General features: G+C 37.9%; 1 protein-coding gene across 8 annotated transcripts in view; it reads left to right on the top strand.

Moving 5' to 3' along the window:
• The window catches only part of LOC139707272 (uncharacterized), a 136,828-nt gene extending 125,777 nt beyond the window's left edge, over nucleotides 1-11,051 (top strand). For 7 of the 8 annotated variants that reach the window (XM_071618127.1, XM_071618124.1, XM_071618128.1 and 4 more), the window contains one exon: nucleotides 9,655-11,051. In XM_071618127.1, the coding sequence (XP_071474228.1) occupies nucleotides 9,655-9,887 (233 nt within the window). In that variant the 3' untranslated portion in view covers nucleotides 9,888-11,051. Of the gene's footprint in view, nucleotides 1-3,346; nucleotides 4,814-9,654 lie in introns of those variants that run through there. The other variant, XM_071618129.1, reaches the window with a different exon arrangement.
• Nucleotides 11,052-12,542: the final 1,491 nt, after the last annotated feature.

Here is a 12,542-nt window from a genome sequence, read left to right as displayed (position 1 = left end):
ATGACTGCTTCCACCTAACAGGGAAAGTGGCAGGCTCAACTTCAAGTCTGCCAAAGAAGCCGCTGGGCTGACCCCTGTTTGATGGCTTAGTAGACTTTCTAAACTCATGTATCTTCAGAGCTATTCTGTGGACACCAGCAGTAATTGTTAGCCAAGCCTCATGCTAATCAGGCATATCCTGTGCATCTGGAAAAGACTAGACAAGCAGAAGGAGATTCCCCAAGTCACACACCTCAGAATAACTCAGGAACTGAAGAAATCACCTGTCACACTGTTGACAGTCTTCCCATCATTGGCGACAATAAGTTGTGATGAGGTAGAGAGCTGGATGGGACCAGGAATGTGCATTTCTGATCAGGCAGCAGCAGAGAGTCACAGCTTGTCATGGTGGGGCTCCATACCATTGCCAGTGCCCATGTACCATGTTGCTTAACAGGCAGGATTATTGGACAATATGCTGGCAGCCAGATGCCAAATTAGCCAGAGCAGAAGTTGCCTAGCACTGGCTGTTCCAGTGGCAATTAGACATTCTTACAAAGTTGGAGCTTTTTGTGGAATCTCAGGATGGGAGTCCAGGAAGAGCAACCTCCAAGTCAGTGAGAGGAGAAGCTGCAGTTCTCAACACAGGCTGCACTGTAGTCTCCTGGAAACTCAAACACCGAAGTTCAGCTCCCCCAGACCAACACAGCAACCGTCTCTGCATTAGAGGTAAGGGTGGGAAATGTTGACAACCTGCCAGGTGGTCCTAATGGCAGCCAGTATTGATAACCACAAATTAGAGGCCATTTGGCACTTTGTGGCTGGGCCCTCGACTGATGAGGAGGGGGCTTGTGGCAAGCTAGGTGAAGCTACAGATTCCATAGACATGGTATGAAGATGCCACAATGCCAGGGGCACAGAAAAGTCAACCTCCAAAGATAACAGAGGTCATCTGCAGCCCTCTTCTCCAAGGAGATGTGGCCAAACTCAACTTTTAACCCATAGGGGTGTTCCACAACCAACAAACATCAGTAGTTCTAAAGGTGGGTCTAGGATTCTGTGGTATTCATCCTGGTGCCATTCTTGGATTAAGGGAGAATTGTGCTAAAATCTGATTTTGCAACATAGTATTTTTATTTCAGCAGTCTCTCCATCAGCCTGGGTGCAGCCTTATGATCTGTTAAGTGGAGAAGGGATAGTGGGAGATCCCTGAGAGCTCAATATCCACAGGTGCCAGTAGGAAATAGCAAAGAGAACAGAGCACCAGCCCCTGCCTGCATCATGAGACAGACAGGTACACATCAGCATGAATCCAGGGTTATTGTAAAGAGATTCCAAACAGTGTACAATAGTTTAAATCCATGGTTCCTAGTATTGAAATTAATATTAAATAAAGGGCATATGTGACAGATACTTTAAAATCCAGTAAGAATTTCTCATGCTTTGGAGATAAACGCACAGATAGAAAACTTCACTGAGAGCTCAGGACCCAGGCAAATCTACATCTGTGTCTTGCCAAAGACCCCACATCCTGGAAATTTTATAAAGCATGAGAATGAACTGAACATCAGGGACAATCATCAAAGGAAAAATGGAAGCAAACTCCACTTGAGCCTGGAAGAGAGGGCTGCCCTGAAAGTGCCGAATGCTCCTAGAAATTTGCCTAAAACAGCTTCCTTAATACTCAATTCTAACCACTTGTTTCTAAAAATCACCCTTCTGCCCACTTCAGCAACTTCATCACTCTGGTTTTCTAATCCTTTTTGCATCATTTTTACATTTTAAAGATATACAGATTTGCCTTATCTAAGGGCATATGACTTAATTTCACATTTCTACTAATCATTTTTTAAACTTACCCCTCTTATTAAAACAAAATTTTGTCTTATAGTTTAAGATTTCCTAGGTAGTTTATCCAAAGCCCCTGTTTAAAATGAATGTAGCATGAAATGCTTGTTTATTTATGCATTATTCCATAATAACTTGACAATGATTTTTTATTAGTAGTACTGTATGGCCAAGAGAGATTTAAAATAAGACACACTGATGGGCTGGGATTATGGCTTAGTGGTAGATTAACCTAGCATGCATGAGGCCCTGGGTTCAATCCTCAGCACCACATAAAAATAAATTTAAAAAAATAAAGGTGTTTAAAAAAAAAAAAAAACTTTAAAAGAAGACACACTGAAATCTGAACTCTTTCCTTGATCATTTTGCTGTAAAAGTCAATGCCTCCATCAAATAAAAACAAATACACAGCATTAATTAATCAAATTAATAGGAAAAATATAGTGCAAATGTGCACCCACAATGAGATGGAAAGCTAAAAGCCAAAACCAATGGCAAAATGAGAGAGAATCCCATGAATTCTGTGTGTACTCAACAGCCACCAAAAATATTCTAACCCAAGGGTCTTGGGGCACACATATATTAAAACTTCCTTAAATACAAAGAGCCACATAGCCTGTAAAATGATGCAGATTGGTAAATAATGATAGAAAAATACAAAATCATGTAGAAAAAACAAATTTTTAAAAAATTTCTTAGTTGAGGTTCTATAAATGGTGACATTTTGGTAAATTGCCCTCTAGGTGCATTTGATTGCTAGGGGAATGGGTGTTAGATCAATTTGTGTCATTCCCAGTTAGGAACAGCTTCATCACCTCCTAGGTTCCGGGAAGAAGTCTGTTAGGAGAGGCTGTGCAGCACTGGCTGAGCATACTGCAAGAGCCCTGTGCATCCTTCTCTGCACCGATCCTGGGGCCCCCTCCCCTGTGTATCTCCCCTCCCCTGCACATTCAACTTCTTGTGTGACCCCACCCACCTCCTAGCTGGGGCTCTGCACCATGTCCACAGCTGCTAGCCTGACACGGGCCCTCTGCTCAACAGACCCCCTCACGTCCTTTTCCTCCTGCGTGGTGCCCACCTTTCCTTCTGTGCTTCTGCCTGGTGCTTCCTCTCTGCCTCTTCTGCCTTACTCTTTTCTTCCTTGGCCTCCTTCTACTGCCACTTGGGGATCTGCAGGTGGGTGCCACCTTGGTGCTGCCCTTGAGGGCTATCCAGTCCCCCTGGAAGGTGGGTGCCTGCACCTTGCTGATGTGGATGCGTGGGGACCACTACACATGGTCATTTGCTTCTCTGATGCAGGAGCTTCAGGGGCAGGAGGCTGGCCTTCCACTGGGCAGAGGCTGACCCCTGGGCCCCTGGAAGGTAGGGAGTCGGGGTGCTGACTCTTGCAACCTCCTTCATGGCCTCAGAAGTCCAATATTGTTCAGCACCTTCCTCCTCATCCCTCTTGGGCAGGGGTATCCTGGTCCCCCCAGCTGCCAGGATTTCCTTACTGCCTGCTGCCTTTTTCCCCACACAGGAAATGTCCTCAGGGCACACGGTTTGGCAGATGATGGTCATAAATGGACTATAAAAGCTTGTGGTCATCCTATCCAGATGGTCAAGGATGCCCCCATCCTCCAGACCCCAGATGGAGCATGAGGTCAACATGGACCACACAAACTCAGTGACCCTCTGCAAGCATTTTTTGGAGGTTGCAGGCTTCAGAACTGCAAGACTCAAAATTTTCTTAAGGGTTTATTGAGAATAGATGATTTGACCATAGAATTAAATTATGAGTCAACAATCAAAAATATGTCAAAGATCACCAAAATTTCCAAATAAAGCAAAGAATTTTTATAAAAAATACATGTGGGGTAATGAAAAACATTACAAGGAAAATTGGAAATACTTTTGAGCTGATGGATAACAAAGATTCAACAAATTAAAAGCAATAGGAGACCAATGAAGCAGTTCATAAAGAAGTGCTTTTGGGCTTGGGTTGTGGCTCAGTGGCAGAGTGCGTGCCTAGCATGTGTGAGGCACTGGGTTTGATTCTCAGCACCACATACAAATAAATGAACAAAATAAAGGTCCATCAACATCTAAAAAAAATTTAAAAAAAAGAAGTGCTTCTAATTCCACCTTCTTACATTAGAAAAAGACACAGGGATAAAATCAGTGTTGACTCTGATCATGCAACTTGAGAAGCACTAATAATAATTTATTTCTAATAATAATTAAGAATTTGCCTAGAATAGATATGTACATGGAGTCCAGGGCCAGTGGATGTAGCATATTCCAACGTGGGATCTCAAAAGAGTGCAGCACCATAGCAGGCAATGTCCAAGTGGCCAGGAGCTGAATGGTGTCTTGAAGATGTGGCAGGTCAGCTGAAGATTTTGAATTTTTTCTCACTGAGAAGCAGGCAGAATGGGGTGGGAAGAGAAAGTAAGGGAAAGGACTACTTTGCAGTTACTTTTGCTGCTGGATCCTGGGCACATTGATCACAACCATATAACCTTTTTCCTCTCCGATACGCAGTTTGGTGTTTGGAACATTTTTCTTCTAGGCCTACTGTCTGTGATACAGGCCACATTACATAAGGTGCTCCTGGAAACTTTGGTACAATTTAGATTTTTCTTCAATGAATTATCTGTCAAGATCATGGGGGAAAGCAATTACTTAGACATAGACCTGAAATGAATCCTTTGTACTTGGAAGCACCGTCTTCTCTCTTTTGCATATATTGTAGTTTTTAATTTTAGGCAGATTACTGGAAGTATACTAATATAGTCTTGCATAATTAAATTCCTGTTATGAAATTCTTTTCAAAGCCTCTCTATTTAAATGGGGACTCCACAGTTCAGGTCTCCTTGAATACTAGAAGTGCAGGAGAGGTGGAGGTGGGACAGCTCCTATGAAGAGCATCTGGGAAGCCATGTTGGAGCCTGACATGGACTGAAGCCATTTTAAGGAGCCATTCCAGATGGAGCTATGGCTTTGGAGGGAGAAAGATATACTTCTGTGGGGAGTGGGGAGGGAAAAAGTTACTACATTTGCAGTGTTGTTGAACAGTGCTGTCATTGAGTGCCGGATTAGAGGTCCTTGCAAACTTGCTACAAAGGAGGACATTTTTAAAGCCCTTGGAGAGGCTACATGGCAACAAACATCTCTGCTCACTCATGAATGACTTCAAGCCTCCAAGCCAACATCAGGTTGGACTGCTCTTTCTCACCCAGCATAACAGACAGGCCCAGGTTCACTACATATGATTCCATGAACTGTCAACCTATGTTGGCATGGTTCATCCTGTCTGTCTGTCTCAAAGCCCCAAGTTTGGGTGAGGCTTAATGTTTTCAGAAAAGGCAGTAGGGCCCTTGCATGGGTGCCCTGCTTCCCTTGGAGCTGCATGGCTGAACAGTGGGTTGAAATATAAGCATAAAGGGGCTGGGGTTTCTGGGCAGTGGACCCATGTACAGACAGCACTCTTGGACATTCCCACTTTTTCCTTGATTCATGGAAATCGTAAATGCATCTTTCCTTTTTTCCAATACTTAATACCTTTGTGCTGTGTTTGGACCTTTCTCCTGGCTCCACTTTTTTTCTAGCTGTGCAGTATCCAAACAGAGGTTCTCTTTCTTTCCTGGGAATTTTATAAATTATGGAAATATCTTTAATATATTCCTTAATGTAACTAGAGTAAATTCTACTCTCTGCATACAAGACCTGACTGATGCCTATATTTGTGAAGATTGAGTTGATTGACCTAAAACATAACATTGCTATGTGAATGAGGTTTGATAAAAAAATACCTGACAAGAAGAACTTTTAAAAGGAGATATTTATTTTGGTTCACAATTGCAGAGAGTTCAGACCATCAATGGCTGGCTTCAAGGCAGAAATATTATGGTGGAAGGACGTGATGGAGGAATGCTGCTTAGCACATGGGAGCTGGGAAGCAGAGAGAGAGGAAGGGACCAGGACATGTATAGCCCAAGGTCATGTTCCCAATGACCTACTTCCTCCCATCATGACCCACCTGCTTAGAGTTACCACTCAGTAGTCCATTCAAAATTTTAATTCATCAAATGGATCAATTCAGCTCTCTTAATCCATCTGTTTCACCTCTGAACATGGTTGTCTTGTCTAACGAGTTCTTTAGAGGATATTTCTAGATCCATACTATAACAATTGCCTTGCACACAGTCAATACTCAGTACCTATTTTCTATTATTATCACTACTGCTACACATACAAGAACTACCACAAGAGGTGAAGGAAGAAAAAACCCATTCATAATAGCAACAACAAACCAAATACTTAGAGAAAAAAATATAAGAAAGTTGTGCAAGATCTATTGGAAGGATAATTTAAAATGCTGAGTTATACACAAAAAGAGACGTGAATCGATTTTTCTTAGAAAGACTCAGTACCATTAAATTCTCACTTCTGCCTAAAAGATCCACAAAAGACTATAATTTCAAAAGAAATATCAACATGATTTTTTCAATTTTTATAACAAGAGAAGCTGATTTTAAAATTTCAGATATAGAGACAAAGATTCTAAGGAAAAGCAAATTTACTTGCTAATGAAAATTTAAGGGAAAATCATATTTAAAAGAATTGAGACAAGGAAGTGAATTAGAATGACAACCACACAATCAAAACCTTTGGTGGACTACCAATTTATAGCAGTACCACCTAAAATAAGGTTGCTTCAAGGACGATTGATTCCCTCCCCCCTTTTAAACAGTTTTTTAGCTTTAGATGGACACAATACCTTTATTTTATTCATTTATTTTTATGTGGTGCTGAGGATCAAACCCAGGGCCTTACATGTACCAGGCAAGCACTCTACCACTGAGCCACAACCCCAGCCCCAAAGGACAATTGCTTTTAGTTGAGTCACTATAGAATGATATTCTTGATAGTGACTATCTCAATTGGTTTATTTAGAATATTATTTTACATATGTATGTGTATTTGTGTATGTGTGTGTGTGTGTGTGTGTGTGTGTGTGTGTGTGTATATATATATATATATATATATATATAATTTTATTAGAAAATTACACTATTCTTTGCCTAAAGAAAATAGCAATCACCAATATTGCCAAGAGCAAAGGAAATTATCCTTAGGATACACTGTTTGGAATAAAACCTGATATTACATTATACATAGGTGTAGCTTTTTAAATTTTACATCTCTTTGATTTGGTTTTACTTTCACCTTGGGTGTCTTTTTTAGCTTTCACCATGGGGTGTCTTTTTTATTTTCTTATCTTTACATATTGAAGATATTTTCCTATCCTTACCCTGAAAAATACCAGGATTGCAGACAACAGCAAGAGAAAAAAAGCAATAAAAGAAAGAAGGACACATGCTCTTTCTTGTCCACTGTGGATACTTCCTGCAAATGCCTGCGCCCTACAGAAAGGAGGACACAGTCAATAAAACGGTGGCAGTATTTTTCACTGGTTGAAAATGCCTTGGCAGTTGCCCTTCTCAGGCCGACTGTTAATTTAGAGCTCTGACTTCAACTCATACCCAACACATATCAAGTCTACTACAAGAAGCACCACTCCCCACATGCTCAAATCTGGAAATCCACAGGCTGTCAACAACTCATGATACTCTGCCCCAGCACAGAACAGTTTTCTTCTTTACAGTAACATGACCAGGCTTGTCAGGATTGACCTACACATTGACACACCACATACTTCCATCTAAAGTATTTTCAGTTTTACTCTTAAGAATGCAAAAGGCATGGTTTGAATGACTCCAAGTAGCTGAACATGGGAGGTTCCTGGAGAGTGGTATCCCTGGAAAGGGCACGGAAGTGCTGCACCTCTTCTCCCTTACCTGTGTTCTCTTTCATCTGGCTTCACATCAATCTCTTCTGTAATATCTTTTATTAATAGATCAATAAGTTTATAAACACAGGTGTTTCCTAAGTTCTGTTTTGCTCTAGCAAAAAAAAAAAAAAGCATAAATAAATAAATGCACCCACAAATAACACATACACACATACACACAGAGAAGCACAGGTCACTGTCTATGCTTACATTTGGCATCCAAAGTGGAATGCAGCCTCGTAAGATTCATCCTCAAACTGTGGGATCTAATCCTATTCTCTAGGAATTGCCAGGATGAAATTGAATTACAGGGCTCCCACAGGGTATCTACTGGAGAACTGATTGACTATTAGACAATCAAAGCTCTACACACATTTTGGTGACCAAAGGTAATTCTGTGTTGAATATAACAAAAGAGAAAATATACTTTGTTTTTTTTTCTATATTTTAGAGATGTTGGTCTGTATACATAGAGCCTCTGCCTCTGCCAACTCAGATCTTAGGGACCAGCCATGAAAATAGTAACATAAATAAACAGCAATAGTGAAATGTGCCAGTTGGTGATTTCTCAGTTTGACACATGGTGAAAAGAACAGTTGGATCCTGGAAACTCTAAGTTTGGCCAGATCATATTTCCCTTTTACATGGGTTTGGAATGATTTTGGGGTAGTGATAATTGCCTTGGGTAACACAGTTTTCCTACACAAGGATTTCTTTGTTACCATTTTTTCCAACATCTTGCAATTTTTGTTGGCATCATCTGCAATTTTTTTAGGAGATTAGTAATAACATAATTTACCTCATGCGTCTACTTTATGCATTTCTTATTTTAAAAAAATTGTGGTCAAATCCAGTTATATTATTAATAATTAATTTTACAACACAATAACATCTTACTTTTTGCTTTTTACCCTTCATTATGTACTACTATTGCGAATTCCTCTGTTATTTTCTGTAGAATTTGCACTTCCTCTTTTTACTCTGTTTATGGAACATTTTAAAATGATAAATGTCCATCCAGATATGTGTGTGTGTGTGTGTGTGTGTGTGTGTGTGTGTGTGTGTATGCATCTACTTGTGGCTTTAAGTTTCCTTCAAGGTTTTGTTAGTCCTTTGTATCTGAAAACAAGCCAGGACATTTTTCTTATGTTTATGTTAATTCTTTCTTATCTGTGTTCCTCCATTGTCTCAATTTTTTTTTTGTTGTTGATGTTGTTGTTCTACAACTCATATTGGGACTCATTTACCTTAGCCTCCCTTTTATACTTCTTTATCTTATTATAGAAGCTGTTACCCCTTGTGCTCTGTTTAAATGTCAGCTTGGTCTCTCAGTGTACTAATTCATTGTTCAGTCATGTCCATCTTGCCACTCAGTTCTTACTACTGCTGGTTGAACACCCCAGGGAAGTTATTTGGCATTTCCACACTTCACTTATTTTTTTAATAAATGAGAGAGAGAGAGAGAGAATTTTTTAATATTTATTTTTCAGTTTTCGGTGGACACAACATCTTTATTTTATTTTATGTGGTGCTGAGGATCGAACCCAGCGTCCCATGCATGCCAGGCGAGCACGTTACCTCTTGAGCCATATCCCCAGCCCCACACACTTCACTTTTGTCAGCTGTGAAATGCAGATAATAATAACTTTCTAAAATGATTGCTCTGAAACAAAAAAATGAATTAGCATTTTTAAGCACTGAGAACAGAGCCTAGTAAGTATTCAATAGATATTTCTGTTCTTAGTTATGACTATGCTGAACGTCTGTTAAACTTTTTGTTTGTTTGCTTTGACCCCACTGTGGATCAAACCCAGGGCCTTGAGCATTATAGGCAAGTGTATTACCCTTAGTCCTGAACTTTTTGTTTCAATACTGTATTTGACATCTGATTTCTTCTTTTTCAGAGTAGACTGTTCTAATTGGATTAGTGTAATTACTGTTCAAATCTCTATTAGAATATTAATTATACCAATTTTTAAATTGCCTTCTAGTTTCTGCATTAAACATAAAAGCTGCTGTAGCCTTGGAGAAGAAAACTAAGTATAAAAAATTTCTGGCCTTGAATTTTTGTATTGGCAAGAATTATTTTATATTTGACGCAAAAGAACAAAATATTAAGGTAAAAAAACAAAAAAAAAACATCATTGGAATCTTAAAACTTCTTCTGCGTGAACAATTCCATCAAGAAAATGAAAAGACAAGTCACATATTTACAATATTTTAATAAATTAACAGTATTCAGGTATCTGATGAGACTTATGGTCATATAAAATCTTCAAACTTGACAATAGTAAGACCAGCAACTTAAAGAGGGATCAAATATTTCAACAGATACTACACAAAGAAGAGAATATGAACATCTTTGAGCATCTGAGAAGATGCACAAAAACATGAGTCATCAGGAAAACAAGAATGAAGACAAGCTCACATCTGTTTCAAAGTCTAAAATTTAAAATACATGCCGAGTGTTGGCAAGGATTTAGAACAACTGCAGCTCCATCCTCTGTTGTTGTAAGGGATACATGTTACAATCATTTTGAAAAACAGTTTGGTAATTGCTTATAAAGATGAGAATACACTTATCATGTGACCCATCAATGCTGTCAGCAGACAAAAGCACAAAGCAACAAAAGCACGTTATATGAACTTCAGAACTGCTGTACTCAGAGCAGTTCTCAAATAGAAGCAACCAAAAAGTCCATTAACAAATGCCTGGATAGGGCTGCAGTTGTGGCTCAGTGGTAGAGTGTTTTCCTCACACATGCGAGGCCCTGGGTTTGATCCTGGGTTTGATCTTCGGCACCACATAAAAATACACAAATAAATAAATAAAATAAAGGTATTCTGTCCAGCTACAACTGGACATTTTTCATATAAGTATGAAAAAAAAAGTGCCTGGACAAAATGAGTTATCATAATCTTTGAAATGGAATAGTACTCAGCAATAAAAACATAAACTACTGATACTAGTAATAACATGAAAGAATCTCAAAAATGTTATGCTGAGCAAAAGGAGTCAGATAGCAAAGAATGTATGACAAATTATTTTATTTATATATAGCTGCACCTGCACTTTCTTTCCTCTAAGTTGTTCTTGCCAGGTATTTTGTTCACAGTGACAAAAAGCTGACTAAAACAATTCTATTTCATTAACTTGAAAAATACAATGATACTGTCATATAAACAAATATGCTAATGATATATCAAATCAGTAGAGGAAATAATAACTTTTTAAAAAATAATCTCTTCTGACACAATTAGGTGCCCATCTGGAAGGAAATAATGCTGGAGTACTGACTCATCAGGCTCAAAAATAAATTCTAAATGACTGTAAGCCTAAAATGTAAAAAAAAAAATTAACTTGAATATTAATTTCAAGATAATTAAAGTGGGGTAGGGAGTGGGAACAAGGGAGGAATAGACAAACTCTAGGTAGGGCAGAGGGGTGGGAGGGGCATGGGGTTAGAAATGATGGTGGAATGAGATGGACATCATTATCCAAAGTACATGTATGAAGACACGAATTGGTATGAATATATGTTGTATACAACCAGAGATATGAACAGTTGTGCTCTATATGTATTATATGAATTGTAATGTATTCTGCTGTCATATGTAAATTAAAAATAAATAAATATTGTGTTAATAATAAAAAAGGAAGTATTTGTATAACACTGGCATTGGAGAGAAGTTTGTCAACTAACTCTGGAAACTCAACAAATGTAAAGAAAATAATAACTTTATTTGATAACATTAAATTCTTCTAATTCTTCTCCATGTGATGTCTCTTCCTTTGCAAACACTTTTGGGTGTTGTTCATTAACTTTGAATCCTATGACTCTGTCAAAATCGCAAATTAATACCAATAATTATAATTTCTTAGGATTTTCAACATACTTTTTTTAACAAATAAATGTATTTTCTCATTTTCATTTCCACACTTTATTCCTCTTGGCTTGTCTTTTATTTTTCCTAATTTTGTGGGCTAAGATGTCCATCATGATATCGAGTGAAGATGGTGAGATAAGATATCCTCATCTTGCTCCTTAGGGTAGGTGAGAAAGCATTTCACTACAAACTGTATCAATTGTTTGTTCTTCATAGATGCATTTCGTCAGGTGAGAAAAATTCCCTTGTATTCTTAGTTTGCCAAATGAAAAAAAAATTAGGAATGAGTTTCAATTTTGTGAAATACTTTTTTAAATTTGTTGAAATTATTGTATATTCTCCTTGTTCTGTTAGTGAAGTCAATAACACTCATTAATTTTCAAATATTGAACAATCTTTATAACCCTAAACTACACTTGGTTGGGTTGTATTGTTCCTGTTACATATATCTGGATTTGGCTTGTTTTTATAGAGGCTTCTCTGCACATATGTTTATGAGAAATGTTTATGCATGTTTTTTTTTGTTATCAGATCTTTTGATATCAAGTATGTCCCATTTGGTTTTGGTATCAGGATTATGCATACCTAATATGTGAGTTGGGTATTTTTTTCCCTTTTATTTTCTGAAATAACTCTTGAATATTTGTATAACTTGTTTCTTCAAGAAATAAAAGAATTTAACCTGAAATCATTGAGGTTTAGAATTTTCTTTGTGCCATATTTTCAAATTATAATTGCAATTTTTTCATATAATTTTTTGTAACAAATTATAAGTTCATTTTTTTTCTCTTGCTCTCTGTTTTTTTCCTTGTCAGTTTTGGAGAATTCCATTTTTCAAGAGATTTTTCCACTTCACCTAAGTTATTGTATTTGTGGACATAATGTAGTTCATTATAGTCTTTGATTATCTTACTTTTAATGTTTGTAAAATCTACGCAAATCACCTAAAGATAATTTGTATTTTTTATCAATTTTCTTAATTAGCCTTGCT

Source organism: Marmota flaviventris, chromosome 10 (assembly GCF_047511675.1).
Source record: "Marmota flaviventris isolate mMarFla1 chromosome 10, mMarFla1.hap1, whole genome shotgun sequence".
Lineage (NCBI taxonomy): Eukaryota > Metazoa > Chordata > Mammalia > Rodentia > Sciuridae > Marmota > Marmota flaviventris.
Note: the sequence above shows the minus strand (reverse complement) of the source record. Positions and strands in the feature narration are given on the sequence as shown.